The 17,409-nt window shown below is 38.1% G+C and overlaps 1 protein-coding gene across 1 annotated transcript in view; it reads left to right on the top strand.

Annotated features, from left to right (window-relative positions):
• The window catches only part of KCNJ3 (potassium inwardly rectifying channel subfamily J member 3), a 214,437-nt gene extending 198,046 nt beyond the window's left edge, over positions 1-16,391 (top strand). The window contains exon 3 of the mRNA XM_070422968.1: positions 16,253-16,391. Coding sequence (XP_070279069.1) covers positions 16,253-16,314 — 62 coding nt within the window. The 3' untranslated portion in view covers positions 16,315-16,391. The remainder of the gene's footprint in view (positions 1-16,252) is intronic.
• Positions 16,392-17,409: the final 1,018 nt, after the last annotated feature.

Below are 17,409 nucleotides of genomic sequence, written 5' to 3'. Positions count from 1 at the left end.
CAAGCCCTCTCATTTACCTTGTCAGTCAATATTGAGACTTTGTAGCATCTCAGGGTGGGCTTTTGAACAATACCTCTCTATTCTTTGATTGAACCCTATGTATTCTCTGTATCATAGTAAACTAAAAAAAAATACCTTTATTGTTGACATTGTTAGCTGATTTTTTAGTTCTATATGCAATTCACATAGGGTCTTCTTGTTATAGACCCAACATTATATTTTATTTACATTTCATTTCTTTTATTTACACATTTTATAACATACACTTCATTTCAAAAATACATGTCAATGTATGAGAAGTAAATAATATTTCTAAATATTACTATTTAGCAACTATGGAAACCACTAAGAAGATTACTACCCAGCCAGTGTGGCTCAGTGGTTGAGCTTCGACCTATGTACTAGGAGATCACGGTTCAATTCTAGGTCAGGGCACATGGCCAGGTTGCAGGCTCGATCCCCAGTGGAGGGCATGCAGGAAGCAGCCAATGGATGATTCTTTCTCATCACTGATGCCTCTATCTCTCTCCCCCTCTCTCTTCCTCTCTGTAATAAAAAAAAAAATGTTTAAAATAGAAGATTACCTTATATAAAACACACAGTCTATTGTCTCGGTGCATTCCATCAAAGAGCTGTCCTGAGGAATAATTTTCTTATAACTTTAATACTGATAATAATTTAGTAACAAATACATTTATTTTGAGTATATTATTGATAGAGAAAGTGTTTACACTCTGAAAATTATAATTTTGTAAACAAATTGAAATGATCTTTATTTGGTCAAAGCACCATTGGATGGAATTACATAAAATTTTCAAGTGTTAAGAAAATTTAATGCCCCCTCATCATGGTCAGTATTTCTTGGTTTTCTTTGTCTTGCTCTTCTATTTCTACTCAATGAAGAAGTAAGTGGTAATAATGTGCTCTTGAGAGGCTCTTATCTATTTGTCTAGAAGCCAAGGTTTGAAAAGTATTGACTTAGAGAGAAATATTTCATCAGGAGCCAATTGCTTATGGGATAAAGCAAAATTGACCTTTATTGAAGGGTAGCCTTAAAACAACAAATCCCAATGAATCGAAATCTCTCTGTACTTCCCATTCATGTTTCTACTTTCAGTAATGCCTCTGCATAAGAGAGTATACTCTCAAATTCTAGATTAATTTAGACATAAATTTAACAAAAACTTTTGACACCAGATTTCTTCTTGACTCAAAAAATTAGTCAAATTATTTCCTTATAAAATAATAATGAGACAGACAAAATAAAGGTTTTGTAATTATGAGGGCATTTTTAAAAATCATTCTGAGGCCTCTGTTTAAATTAGTAAAAGCCCAATTTCATTAGCCACAATATCAATAGTCAGACTTCGTGTATAGTCTGTGCCCATATTTGATCCTTAATTATTAGTATTTATTTAACACTCTTTCTACTTAATGGAGAAACCAAAGGCCTGAAGACATTAATAAGTAGGAAAGCAAACTAATCTACGTCAACAATATGAGAATTGAATACTTTAGTCAACAGTAAAAAAAAGGCATTAAAATTAATGACCCAAATAGGACACATGTTAGATAGGCCTTGTGACTAGAATGCAGCAGTTCAAATGCTTTATAGCCCACAGTGCATATGCTTAATGATAAAGATAGTGGGGAATAGAAGATATTGATTTATTGATTTATTTTTAAATGAAAACCCAAATGAAGAAGTATAGAGAGAAAGTAATCAATTGCAAAATTGTATCACAGGGGAAAAAATTCACAGTTCATAAATTAGTGGCTCCGCAGGTTCTGCCACCTACTAGCTGGATGCCTCTGGGAAAATTATTTTACACCTTTGTGCTTCATTTTTCTCATCTACACAAGGGAATGGTAATAATAACAGTACTTTCTTCATAGAGCCATTTGAAGATCAAATGAATTAAAATCTGTAAAGTGCTAAAATATCTGGACCTTGTGGTTTATTGTTATTACTTAGTGAAGAAAAATTGGAGAACTAGCTAATGAGAAAATCGATGAATATGTACGGCATTGGCAAAATTTAAGTAACAGGAGGGTCTGAGCAAAACCATTGTTTTTGCTTCATTGAATAATTGCCTTTAAAAATAATAGACTTGGAAGAATTTTTTAAAGTTAGATGCTTGATTAAAGGTGAGATTTTTAACTCTAGTTATTATCTAGCCTATTCAAAAAGTATTAGGTAGATGGTACTGCTGGGTTTTAGTTCTCTGGGTTTTTTTGTGGGAACTGAATTTGCATTAACATTCATTAGTTTTCATACAGAATTATAATTCCCTGGAACAATTTTAATATAATTTTTTCTATTTTCTTTTATGATTTCACATTATGATCTGCATCACTTAAACCAAGTATAAATAAAGCAACTGTTCCGAACAAAACAGACAAAGGAAGCGGTTGCCTAGCAACAGAAATCACAGAACAGATCCGAAACTCCTACTCACATGGAAGCTTGTACCCCGGCTTAGTGGTGAAAGACTTCCATTCTCTCACCGTGCATGCCCCTCACACTGGGAGCAGAGGCAGCTTTTGATCCTGCTATTAAATGGAATTGGGAAGTAATAGGCTTCGGAAGAGTTTGTACCATTTTCTTTGAGGTTCATGAATTACTATATTGAAGATGATGAATAATTTACACGCCTGGCATGCTCACACTTTTGTTTCAAAGCTGAATGACTAGGTACCTGAGAATTATTCTGATTGCTCATGGGGTGACCATATGGGCTGAGCTGGAGATTAAAATGCATCTGAATCTGTGTGCGAGCAAATCCAAAACAAGCACTGGGACACCCTGGAAACCAAGTCAGTTTGATGTGTCCATATTGGGAATACTGCTGCATACTGCTCAGGGAACTGCATATGAGGATTTGTAAATCCACGCAAGTTACAAATAATTTAGATTTTCACTCATATCATCATTCTTGGTATTTGAGCATAAGCATCTTCAAAAATGATAGATTTTGTTGTCTTGCCTTGTGTGTGTATTTTACATTTCTATCAGAAATTAATATGTTAAAGAAGACCTGTATAGCTTATAATTACTATTACATTATTTTAAAATTCTAAGTTAAGTTTTTTTATTTCTTGATGGATGTCAGGTGCACAGAATTGGATCAATCTTAGTTTGTGTCTCTTTGTATGATATCATCATTGGTCTATAGAAGGCCTTCTTCATTTTATTTTATATTATTTTGAATGTAGAATTTTATATATATATATTGCATATACCATGCCCTTTTATTCTTAAACAGTTTAATGCTAAGAATAGGAATATTCTCTTACATGTCAACTTCAGTAAATTAACATCAATACAACATATTATCTAATCCACCATGCATATTCCAATTTTGTCAATTGACTCGATAATGTTCTTTATAACATTTCTTTTTCTTCCTCTAGTATAGAAACACATGTAGGTTCAAGTATTTCATTTAGTTGTCACATCTCTTTAGTCTCCTTTCATCTGGAATATTTTGCAGCCTTTCTTTGTCATTTATGACACTTTTGAAGGTACAATCCTGTTTCTGTGTTTAATAGAAAGTTCCTCATTATGGTGGTTTTCTGGTGTTTCTTCATGGTTAGATTATGCATCCCAGCTTGAATACTATATAAGTGATACTGTGTCCCTCTCAAGGTATCACCTCTGGAGACACCTCATTGATGATGTGAGTTGACTATCCAGTCAAGAGGTTGTCTGAATATATATTAGAGGTCCTGTGCACAAATTCATAAATTCATGCTCCAGTGGGGTCCCTCAGCCTGGCCTTCAGGATCTGGCCTAAACTGGCTCTCTGACATCCCCCGAGGGGTCCTGGATTGCGAAAGGGTGCAGGCCAGGTCGAGGGACCCCACCAGTGCATGATTGGGGCTGGGGAAGGACTGTGGGAGGGCTCCAGGACATGTTCGACCCTGTCTCACCCAGTCCCAATTAGGGCTGATGGGGGCTAGCTGGCTGGGGAGGGACATGGGAGGTTGGCCAGCCAGGGAGGGACCGCAAGAGGGCTCCAGGGCATGTTGGGCCTGTCTTGCTCAGTCCCGATTGGCCAGACCTCAGCAGCAAGGTAACCTACTGGTAGGAGCACATGCCCCCTGGTGGTCACTGCATGTCATAGCAACTGGTCGATCGGTTGACTGTCTGCCCCCTAGTGGTCAGTGCATGTCATATTGAGTGGTTGAGCAGCCTTAGCATATCATTAGCATATTATGCTTTGATTGGTTGAACAGTTGACCAGTCGACTGGACACTTAACATATTAGCCTTTTATTATATAGGATTTATATACATCCTATATAGTATTATATAGGATGTATATAAATCCTATATAATAAAAGCCTAGGGACCATAAGCATAGTGACCGGAACGACCGCTTGACCAGTCGCTATGAGGTGCATTGACCACCTCTCAGTCCCTCCCCTCCCCCACCTCCCCCACTCCCTACTCTGGCCCTCAGGCAAATGGAGAACCATGGGAAAGTGGGTGGGTGGCAGCGGGGCAGGACTGGGGACTGGCGAGCAGGTGGAACGGCTGATCTGTTGGTCCCTCCCCCCTGCCTGCAGGCTCCGATGGATCAGCGATGGTGAACGGGGCAACCAGGGTGGGTGGCGGAAGGACCAGGCTGGCTGTCAGGCTGTTGGGATCCCCAGCTCATCCCTGGATGCTCGGGGGCTCAGGCCAGCAGGAAAGCAGGCACTGGCAACTTCATCTCCATGTGCTTGTGCTGGCCCGGTCACAGATGGAACACGCTGCCCACTCAGGGCCACTCACTCGGGCACCACTGCTACCACTGCCGCTGCTGCTGCTGCCACTGCTGCTGGGGCTTGTGGCGCAGACAGAAGCTGCGGGGTGTGCCTGCGACCTACCCACCTCAGTTGCAGAGGTGGAGTTCAGCCTGGGGACTGGCGAATGGGCAGAAGATGGCCCTGATCGCAGGCTAGGCCTAGGGATCCTACCCACACGATTTCGTGCACTGGGCCTCTAATATATATATATATATATATATATATATATATATATATATATATATATATGGGCCTCTCATATATATATAATTTATTTAAGAGAGATAGGGATAGGGAGAGAATCATTGATTGGCTGCCTCCTGAATGCCCCCTACTGGGGGGTGGAGCCCGAAACCTGGGCATGTGCCCTGACTGGTAATCAAATTGTGACTGACCTCCTGATCCAATCAAATAAACTTGATCAGATTAAATTTAGTTGGCCCAATTAAGTCAAGTTGATCAGATTAAATTTAGCTGATCCAGTTAAATCAATCAATTCATTTTTTAATGAATAGTGTGATTTTATTTTAATAAATCCTATATGTACATAACAATATCTGAGCTGAGGTACATTTTAAGATGTAAAAACCTAGATGATGGATTTACTGCTGATTCTGTTATTCCCTTTTGATTAGCACAGTAGTACTTTGCTCCTATCTCTTATTTAAATTCTCTGTGCTTCAATTTTCTCAATTATAAAATATAGAGTTTAAATGTTTTAGTTGGTCTAAGCTATTTTAATTAATATTTTTTATACTCAGCAAGTATAAAACATTAGCATAAATAATTTATTTATTTAAAAAAATTTTTTTTTGCTCTTGATATTTCACTTTTCTTTTTTAGACATCCTTCATTTTAAATATTTACTTAGCTAGCAATATTTTTAAATACCAATAATATGTCTGGTTATGTCTCATGGATATGTTCTTGAAACAGCAGTTCAGCATTGCAGGTAAGAGGTTCAGAAATGTCCCCACAGAGATTCAATATCCATTACACAGTTAGTTCCAAAGTTCTCTTTCATTTCAATAAAGTAGATTTTTCTTTAAAGACCTACAGTGACTACAAAAAGTAACATAGACTGTAGGATCATTCAGAGGCACCTAAATGTTCATTTCAGTTCTGTGATTGTTTTCACAGTTTCAAACTTGCTGCAGAATAGAGTCATACATACAATTAGACTGGAAAACCTACTGAGACTGGCCAAAGTGCTAACTATTTATTCCTCTCTCCCCTTTCTAATTTGTTGTGGTGAAATGAATGGGATCTGTGTGGAGAGTCATAGCAGGTAGGTGGCTCCTCTGATAGACTGTTGCAAACTCTGCCTGCATAAGTAAAAGTCTGCACTTGTTTCATAGATTTGCCCTGCTTGTACTTTGACCTTTGACATTATTTAAGAATGCAGAGTTCATTTGAATTGAACAGTAGGACATTTTCCTAACCACAATTGTTTCTTCTTATTGTGTGGCATATCACACAAGAAGGCACCAGAGGCTCTCTGCAAAGACTGGAAGTTAAAAGTAATACCAGTGACACCAGAAATGATTCAGATGGCTGCATAGCATTATTCTTCCTTGATGGGCAACAGAGTGAGAAAACAAACAAACAAACAAACAAAACAGAACAGGAAATTGAAGAATTAAAATGGACATCTTGGATCTATCATTTACTTACCGTATGGCTTTGTTAGGTAGTTGAGGCTATAGGAGTTCAATTTCCATTGCTGAAAAATTAGAGCAATACCTACCTCTCCGTTTTGGTGTCAGGATTAATTTAGATAAGCAAATGTAAAGGGTCCAGTACACAGCAACCCCTCAACAAATGCTGGACCCCCTTTCTTCAGTTCCCCTATTTGCTTTGCCCTGATGCTGTCAGTCTTAGTTCTTCACAGCACTGTGCTGGTTTGAGCATCATCTATTCATTAATGTTTACTTGTGAATCTAAGCATTGAGTGTTATCACACCTTTGCACTAGTGAAAAACTACCTGCTGAAAGATTTGCATCTTGTCATTGTAACTTTTGTGTGGTCTGGTGGTCTTTGTGATTGTGGACCTCACATACCCCTAATTTAATGAGTGCATTCTCCTAATTTCTCAGGCTCCACTCCAATAGCTGGCAGTTGAGGTTTTGTTTGTTTGTTTGTTTAATTTACAGGAACCTTCAGCCTGTGCCATACACGTCTGTGTAAGACAATTAAACTTAACAGTTAAAATTTTTCCTCCTGCAACATTGTGAGAGGCTGTTGGAACCTAAGAAGAAACGTTTCATATTCACTGATAACAGAGCATCCATTGTTAGGAATGTGTTGTTTCCTGAATTTTCGCAGAGCTGCTTAGCTCCATTCGTATTTGTTCATTTGTTTATTCATTAACTCACTTATTACTTATGATCAATTTTTAATGAATGCCGATTTTATTCCAAATGGAATATAATGTATTTGCCAGCCTTTATGTTGCAAGGCATAGGCCTTGACTTTTGCTTTCCCATTATAATGTGCTTAGTAAGATGCTTTACATCATGATTACTCAATTCTATTCAAATAATTCTTGGAAAAGGATTGCTGTATTACATTTACACTAGCATTTGCTGGCCCCCCATGATATGATTGACAAAAATAGTGGAAAGAAGATGGTCAGTGAATTTTATTAATATAAAGGTAATACTTTATTTTTCTATGTTATACATACTGAACTTTTATTATTAGAAATCAATCACATGTATTGCATCATACTCATGCCACATCTTTGCCAATTTCATATTCCATTGACATTCTTTAATAAATAGCAGCCCTGGCCAGTGTTTCTCAGTGATTAGAGCTTCAACCTGCGCACCATAGGTGATTACTGGTCAAGTGCACATACCTGGGTTGTGGGTTCAAGTCTCATATTGATGCCTCTCTCTCTCTCTCTCTCTCTCATTTGCTTTCCCTCCCTCCCTTCCACTCTATCTGAAAAATTAAAATAAATAAATAAGTAGCAAAGTTCAGTAATTGACTTTAGAATGCAAGGCCAGAGGCTTTAGATTTTAGAAATTTGGAAATAATATCAGTAAAAACCAAAGTACAAGAGGATCAATATTTGACCATCATAGGAATAATGTAAATAAAACCTAATCTAATAAAAGGGTAATATGCAAATTAACCATCACTCTGTGACAAAGATGGTGGCGCCCATAGCATCCCACGCCCTGGCCACAGAGGGAGGGAGGGCTGCGGACACAACACGGGGCTACTGGGCTGGGGGCGTGGGGAGCACCAGGAATTCTGGGAATCATAGTTCTGGTGGTAGATGGATCTCCTAGACACTCGAGCAAAGTGAGCCTGGAGCAAGTTACTGTTGCGGGTGGGGGTGGAGGGAAAGCAAAGGTGAAAGACATAAGTAAAGTCAGAATGTCAAGGAAAATTAAAAGGAAGATACCCTAAAACTTCCACGAAATCACCACCAATGAAGCAAAGGAAAAAAAGCCTCTATTATTCTGTGAGCACCAAACCAGACTGGCCTGGGGGTCTCAGACAATTCGCTTATATGATTGCAAGAACAGACAGAAACTTCACTCTTTTATGTAGCTAGGCAGATACATTGCACAACATGCACGTTTTCACGGAAGAGGACTTAACAGCACCGTTTGCTATACACCCTTTGGTAAGTCACCTTTTGGTGGCCATTTGTGTTAGTTAATTGCCATAATCAAGAGTAAAAATTAAAACTTTTCTATCTCTATGACAAGCAGGTCCTTACAGCTTGGAACAAGGCAACTATCTACACTAATAAAAGAGAAAGATGCAAATTGACCATACCTTCGTGATGCCCAATGGCCAATCAGGAGTGAGTATGCAAATTAACCCAGCAAAGCTGGTGGGTTAATTTGCATACACAGGTGTCGAATGGCCAAGGGTGGGGCGGGATGCTTGCGCTGTCGCCATGGCGATGACACAGGCGTTCTGCACCACCCCAGCCACTCTGGGTCTCTGTGCAGCATGGGAAGGCAGAAAAGTGGCTCCAGGCCGGAGCAAAGGTGGAAAGGCAGCTCAGGCAGGAGCAAAGGCAGTGCCAGCAGCCAGGGGAAGGAAGGCCCTTTCTTGCATGAATCTTTGTGCATTGGGCCTCTAGTCTATATTAAAAAAAGTGTAATATGCTAATTAGACCGGATAGCCAAACAACCTTCTGGACATCATTCCAGACATCCTTCCGAACGAAGCTGTGGTGGTGAGGCCGAGGCAGAGGTGGTTAGGGGTGATCAGGCAGGTAGGCGAGCAGTTGGGGCAATCAGGCAGGCAGAGTGGTTAGAGGCAATCAGGAAGGCTGGCAGGCAAGCATCCCAAATTGTGAGAGGGTGCAGGCAGGGCTGAAGGATCACCTCCCCTCCCCCATGCACGAATTTCTAGTATAATATAATACACATAGTCTCTCTCTCTCTCCCTCTCTCTCACTCTCTCTCTCTCTGATCTATCTATTGAGAGAGAAGAAGCATTTCACTATAAAGTAATATGTTTTAAAAATATCAAATTCTTTTCCATTTTTTGAAAGGTGTCCTATGTATGGTTTGAATCAGAGAAAAAAAAGTCAGAATGCTGATTAACTTTTAACTAAGGTAGTATAGTTCGTATATTTTTCAAGCTATAGTGAAAGTTACAGATTGGATCTTACCAGATATTCATTAATTAAATTATTGTATACAACGTTTAAAGAATTAAAAACAATATTTTACAGCATTTTCTAGTGATTTAAGTAATTCTGCTTCATTTTACAAGTAATAAAATTTAATTTTAAATAATTAAAAAACATTTTTCTTTAAAATACCAGGGATGAGAAATTCATTAATCTATCCCCAAACTTTCCATTTCTGATTAGTTTCTATTTCCTAATATGACTAATTCATGGTGGGGTTATATAAAAATCTATATAGTTTTGCACACAATACATGCATTCTGATCATGGACATCTTTATCATTTGCTGGGACATTTATGTCCTCTGCCCGCAAATGCATATACAGCCCTTTTGCTACAGAAACGCTTCCCAGAGGGTGGTCTACAGGCTACATACATTAGAATCACCTGGGAAGTCTGACAAAATGAAAATTTGCCTACTACTCAAATTGCCTGAATAAAGGTCAACAGAAATAGAAACCTGGGGCCCTAACCGGTTTGGCTCAGTGGATAGAGCATTAGCCTGCAGACTCAAGGGTCTCAGGTTCGATTCTGGTCAAGGGCATGTACCTTGGTTGCGGGCACATACCCAGTAGGAGGTGTGCAGGAGAGAAATGTTTCTCTCTCATCAATGTTTCTAACTCTCTAGCCCTTTCTCTCTGTAAAAAAAATTAATAAAATATATTTAAAAGAAATAGAAACCTAGGGATTCATAATTTTAACAAGCTTCCTTCAACATTGTTCTGTACACAAAAGTGTGAGAACAGCTGCTAAACTTTCAATATGAAACCCCTCCTTAAGTATGAAAATGCGATTCCAGACACTTTGATTATCTGGAGAAACTATCCAGTCAGTCAGAGATCCAGGTGTTGAGAGTTTTGAAGTACAAATAATATCCACAAGAAGAGATGATACTTGATAGTATAGCACAGAGCGAAAAAAGAAATCTACACAGAGCATACAACGTGATGTTTCTCTAGGCTGATTTTGGGGAGCACAATCTGGTAAAAGTAAATTTTCTTCAACTGTGTAAAAACAACCATACATTTAGTGTGAGTCTGAAATCCCAATCCACTTTTGAGAAAAGTGTTTTACTTCTCTTAAAAATACAGTAGGTAATCAACTGACAATTTTCCTGTACAGATGTAGACAGTATAATCTAAGACAATGCTGTCTGATACAAATATAACATGAGCCAAAATGTAAGAGCATATAAAATTTCAAATTATCTAGTAGCCACACTATTTAAAATAATAAACAGGTGATATAAATTTTAATAATATATTTATTTAGCCTAATGGAAAAATATTAACATTTCAAAATGCAAGCAATGTATGTTATCAATCAGATAGTTTACATCTTTTATTTCATCTCTAATTTTCAAAATATGATATATGTTTCATATATATCAATTGGAACTAGCCATCTATCAAATGTTTCTTAGTTACATGTGGCTCGTGGCTGTCGTATTGGATTGTATGGATCTAGTAGAAACACAAAAGTTTTGTTCAAATCTTGTGCTTACCACTGCTATGCTTGGTGACATCCATCAAGTCACATAAGTTTGAGCTATAGTTTTTTCTCATCTGACCAAATGAAAATCAGCAATAATACCCTCACAGTATTGCTTAGTGGATAGAGCGTCAGCCTGTAGACCAAAGGGTCGTAGGTTGGATTCTGCTCAAGGGCAGGTACCTTGGTTGAAGGGTCCTCCCTGGCCTGAGCCCTAGTTGGGGCCTGTGCAGGAAGCAACCAATTGATGTGTTTCTCTCACATTGATGTTTCTCTCTGTCTTTCTCTCTCTTTTCTACTCTCCCCAAAAATCAATGGAAAAATATCCTTACAACAACAACAACAGCAACAACATGATAATAATAATATATTCCTTACAAGTCTGTTGTGTCAGTTATCCTGTAATCTGCAAGGTACCAGTTACATGTATTCATATACAGGTGGGGAAAAAGTAGGTTTGCAGTGTGAGTACGCAAAACACAGAATTTATTCTTGCATTATTATTTATAAACTCCTGTGTTATTTTCCATAGGAACAACTGTGAAGCTACTTTTTCCCCACCCTGTATATGTTAGTATGCTGGTTATTAAGACTAGAAAAGGAAATTTTCATCACCTCAAGTTTAATAAAAAGATGACCTATGTTAAAGTTGTCTAAGAGTTAATTCGACAGCAATGTTCTTGGCTAGGTACAGAGATGACAGTTATAAACCTAATACCAGGATCAGGATTTCAATTGTGGTTTATTGTTCATGAAGATCCCTTGTTCCCACAGAGCATGGGATGTAAAGATAGGACAACAGTATCTGCTGCACATCAACACACCATCTACCTGTGCTTTTCTTCTTGAGGGAAGATAAGAATAGCCCAGAATAATCTGTTATTTAGTGACTTTGGGGGCAAATTAGTTATTGATCAACATCCAAGATCTATAAGTAGTAATACTTATATCTTAAATGATCACCTCACCTGAAAAAAAGTGTTACCTTAAATGTCTTATGTTTGCCTACAGAACACTGAAGAAGTTCACTAAATTACTTTAAAGTTCTGTAACAAGCATGGAATGAGTTGGCAGTCTAGAAGACATATCTGAGAAAATTCCATTTCTTTGCTTTAAAAGATGAGGCTTTTTCTAAATACAAAGCCATGCCTCAATGTGTTCTGGCGTTGTATTCAATTATAGAGAAGTTTGTCACAAAATGAAATACCAAAGGGATAAAAGGGATACTTATCTTTTATTTAGTTTTTCATGTAAGGACAACAGGGATTCTCGTGTGTTTTATTTATTTGTAGGGAATACGTGCGTTGAAGCACCATTGCACAATATAAAATATTAAAGCAGGCTTAATAACTACTTATTTGTTTATTTTTGAGCTGTAAAGGGTCAGGTGAATAGGAAGAGTCCTGAGTGGCTTGGGTTTTCTTACTTTGATCAGGGAAAAATGTTTGAGCTAAAGCTATAAATGACATTATTTTATACTCAGTCTACTAAAATTAATGGCATTTTTTGGCTGAAAAAACATTCCCTATTATTTTATTAATCAAGGCAGCCTGCAAGGTTTTAATTTTTCTCAGAGACAGTAAAGAAGTTTGAGTTCTCTAACCCTGTCTTCCTAGGATTTGAACATACAGAATAGCTAGTAAAACTAGTAGGTGTGCATGGCTTGCCACATTTTGCTTGTTCAGTCAGCAGTGTTCTTTTCAGCTTTGTGTGTCTAAAAGAGTAAAACAAATTGTGTCCTTTGTTTTCAGCAGAACTATCTCCAGAGGCAATTATCTTTAAGTTAATGATTCAGGTTATTCTTCTCACACATGGCGTGTGCCATGGCTCGGCATGATTTCATTTACACTTCTCGGAACATGAGACCCAGACAGCATGTACAATGTCTACAGCAAGGATTAGAGACAGGTTGTTGAAAGCAATACGAAAAGCTGAATATAGCAAAGAACACATCCCACTTTTCCTTCACCTCTTTTTCTCATTAACACAGATTATTTTCCAGAAATGACTTTTCATGAGATGATTCTCTGGCACACATCCTTTTAAAGTTCACTTCTCTCTTGGGAGCCAGTTGTAATTTAAGAGATTGGAAGTGTTAACTCTTAACACTGCCTCCTTCAGACACTTCAGCAAGCATCTTCTGAGAGTTAACAGCAGTTTGTTGCTACGATGGGATTTATGTAAAGAAAACATTTCACCTTAAAGAATTAACACCCCTATGACATTCATAACAATAAGAAATTAAAATGTAGACACTTATAAGGGATATCCCCCCAAATTGAAACAATGTACATGATTAAGAGAACCAAGCTTAAAAAGCCAAAGTACCTGCAAAAAGGCATTAAATTTGTATAAAGTTCAGATAACACTATCACCAATTTGTATGGCATCCTTACTATCCATGAAGCAGTGTTGACACCCAAGAAGGGTAAGATGTGATCCCTAAATTCCATACAGCTCAGGCTGGTGCAGAGAAATTTACATGTGGAAAATTTAATTGAATTGGGATCATGGAAAGCTAAGAGGTGGGGACATTTTTCTGACTGGGGAGGGAGTTTTCAGGAGGTTTGACTGAAGAAATGATACCTGAGATGAGGAATGAGTGAATGTTTGCTAAATGGACAGGAGGAAGAAAAGTGTTTTAGGCAGAAGAACCAGAAAAGAAAACATGACTCATTTAGTAAAACCTGGGATGTTAAGGTATATATGGAAGTATAGGAGGGTGCTTATAAGAAATAGGTACTGGCCAGATTCTGAAAGGACCTAGATTTCCTTCCTATATTTTAGAATTTAACTTTGGAGCTCATATATTATTACAATTAACTAGAGACCCAATGCATGAAATTCATGTAAGAATATGCCTTCCTTCCCTTGGCTGTCGGCACCGGCTTCCCTCTGGCACCCGGGACCCAGGCTTCCCTCTGGCAGCCAGAAGACACTCGGGACCCGGTCTTCCCTTGCAGCCCCGCCTTCATCTGGAAGGACATCTGGTCTAATTAGCATATTACACTTTTATTATTATAGATTTCTTTCTTTGAAAAAAAAAACCACCACTCTAGTAAGTTCTTGAACATTTATAGACATAGATTTGTAGGGATCCAGCTAGTAATTATTATCCTATATAATAAAAGAGAAACATGTAAATTGACCATCCCTCCGCTATGCTCACCAGCCAATCAGGAGTGAGTATGCAAATTAACCCAACAAAGAAAGTGGGTTAATTTGCATACACAGGTGCTGGGCAGAGAGCAGAGAGGGAGAGCCAGCAGCTTGGGGGGATGTGGCTCCCTCAGTCATTCCCCCCAAGCCACCAGGTGGAGAGCAGAGTGGGAGAGCTGGCAGAGAGTGAAGCGGCTTAGGGAACTTGGCTCCCCAAGCCACCAGACAGAGAGCAGAGAGGGAGAGCTGGCGGCTTGGAGGACTTGGCAGAGTGGGAGGCCATGGGATGGAGACAGAGCAGGAAGGGAAAACCAAGATCATGGGGAGCACCAGGAATTCTGGGAATAGTAGTTCTGGTGGCAGATGGATCTCCTAGACACTAGAGCAAAGTGAGCCTAGAGCAAGTTACTGTTGCGGTGGGGGATGGAGGGAAAGCAAAAGAGAGAGACATAAGTAAAATCAGAGTGTCTAGAAAAAATTAAAGGGAAGATTTCCTAAAACTTCCAAGAAATCTCCACCAATGAAGCAAAGAAGAAAAAAATGCCTCTGTTATTCTGTGAGCAACAAACCAAACATTCACTCATCTGATTGCAAAGACAGAAACTCCCAGATTGAAGAGGGCTCCCCTGAGGGCTCCCAGATTGGAGAGGGTGCAGTTCTGGCTGAGGAACCCCCACATTCCCCAGGGCATGAATGTTGTGCACCAAGCCTCTAGTAATATTATAATAGGAAGAGACGAGGTGCATATAAGCTAAAGAAATAGGAATGAAAATAGGAAAGAGGATGGATTCTAGAGATATGTAAGAATTGGTGAAACTCAGTTGAAATGGATATGGAAATTAAAACAAAGAATTAAAGATAATTACTGTATTTGATGATGGGTAACTGGATGGATGTTTGTGTTCCAAATCAAAAACAGTGTATAGGAATAGCAGCAAGTTTAAGATGTGGGGTGGTTGCCATAGTTTAAATTCCACTTTACATATAAGTTCTTATTTCAGGAAGTAACTGAATCCTGCACTCTTAAGAATTCATAAGGAATTCTAGAACTAAAGACATGGTTTATCTTCCAATCTGTCCCTTTTATAGTAGGTTCTCCTGCATTGTTCTATGGCATTGTTGAGCATATAACTAAGAGTCTTGGTTCAAGGCTGCAGGATTTTTCTTCTGCTGCTAACTGCCCATAATTTATTGAAGGTTCCAATTGTTTTGGTTGGAATTTCAAAACATCAAAAAAGTTGGATTGAAGACAGCTATCTCACTGGAGAAATAGAAAATTGGAATCCAGCAGGTGATTTGACAGAATTATCAAAAGGTTGGTGGAACAATGAATGTGCTAGCAATTCATCCTGGAGACCTTCTATGGACTGCCTAATCTATTACAAAGACCAACTAGATTTTAAACTGAAGACTCAAAAACTCAATCAGGAATTGATTAAACTATTGAAAGAGTAGGCAGCATAGTCATCAAGTCCAGTTGATTTGGAAAAATGTTTTATCGCTCTTCCTTCTTTCAAGAATGGAGAATGAATTAATGCCATTGTCTTATGACCCTCTGAGTTGGTGGGTAAATTTTATTCGTTTAAATTAGTATGGTAATATCCAAATCTCTACAGACAGGGTCTGAGAACTTTTATGATGCAGATTTTATCTTACAAGCATACCATGTAATATGTATTTTTTATGAGGGCCTGGAGGCAGTTGAATTAAGAATCCCATGGTTCCCTAGAATAAAGAGACTGAACAATTGTAGAATAATAATGGTGTTCTAACATTGTTTAGTGCATAAATCCATCTGTCTTTTTCAGGCAATTTCTCCTCCCAAGGTGGTCAGATGTTGCATGTGCTGGGGGACAATGTTTTTATCATGTCACTTTAAGCAAAATTCAAAATAAGCCAAGTTTATCTTTGGCATCCAAATTCATTCTTTTCTCTGCCTTCTTCCCCAGCCACACTGGCTGCCTTCCCACGCTAACCCCTCAAAACACTCAAAACTCTATTCCTTTCTTATTTTCTTCATGCTCACTCTGTCAAAAACTTCTTTTAAGAAGACACTGGATAAACTGCACAGTAGAGTTTATATGTTTGGTGTAGCTTAAATTGGTATACTATAATTATTTTCATCTGCTTCTTTTTTTCCAGCTGTAGAAATGAAATATTCACCAGAGTGGAACTTCAAGAGCTGGCAAATATGTGGGTGCTGAGGAGACCACTCTAAGCATCTCTCCGGGGTCTGCTCCCACCTCCATGTCCTGTTCACTGGCAGCATTGCAAGGCAATGTTCTCTTCCCCTTTCCACGTTTGCACCTAGGAAAACGGAATGTATATTAAACGTGATTCTGATGTCCTAGCTGGCTCCCTCACTCCCTGCCCCTTACCAGTGACCTAAAATAAATTCCAGAAAATTTTCTACTGTTACATCAGTTCTCTTCCCTGTTTTTGTTTGTTTTTCATTTCTTTTTGTAGCAGGTCTGACAACTGAACATGTTATTCTTTCTTCTTTATATATTCTACCACATCCTATATTTGGGATTCCTTTTCCTTCTAATTCTGTTCTTCTTCCCCCATGTACCCCAGGCTCCTTTCATTAAAAAAAATGTTTTTAATGTACTTTAATGTGGGTCATCATGGAACTGATAACAATAACCACCGAGGGCCAGTTCCAAAGAGTAACCCCTTTGAAGCCTCATTAAAGGGCTTCCCCAATGTTCCATATACTCAGGTACAAAACCATAGAGTTGTCCTTTTCCCTGATTCAGTAATAAAGACCTCAAACGTACTGAAAGTTGTTCAGTATGTGGCAAAAGTAAAATTATTATTTTTTAAAACAAAATTAGAGAACTGGAAAAGGTAAAATAGAAATGTTCTAAATGCTACATTTTTAAAAGAGGTAGTAACTAAAACCTCTGTAAATAAGCAAAATTAATACACATATTTTCTTTTATAGCTTTATTTAAGAAATATCAGTCTAGTTATACTAATTGATTAAATTAAGTTTCTACACTCAGTGGAGTCTATTTTACAAAGACACCACCCGAGGAAACATGAATATGGATAAACAGATAATGCCAACCCAAAATAATATAAGCAATCATTAAATCTTTAAATAATTTTATTCACCTTTTTGTTCCTAAATCAAAGATTTTTCACTGTAAAATCAATTCACATGGATGTCTTAAAAATACAGAAATAGGTATATACTTAGAGTACATTAACTATCAGTGACAAGGGTTTTATTCTTCTCTAGTTATTTCTTCCTAGAGCCATTTTATTCCCCCTCAAAAAAAAAAAAATCAGAT

This window comes from Myotis yumanensis, unplaced genomic scaffold (genome assembly GCF_028538775.1).
Source record: "Myotis yumanensis isolate MYYU_CA2020_CCGP unplaced genomic scaffold, mMyoYum1.0.hap1 SCAF_8, whole genome shotgun sequence".
Taxonomy (NCBI): domain Eukaryota; kingdom Metazoa; phylum Chordata; class Mammalia; order Chiroptera; family Vespertilionidae; genus Myotis; species Myotis yumanensis.
The sequence above is the reverse complement of the archived record's forward strand: the minus strand, read 5'-3'. Positions and strand labels throughout refer to the sequence as shown.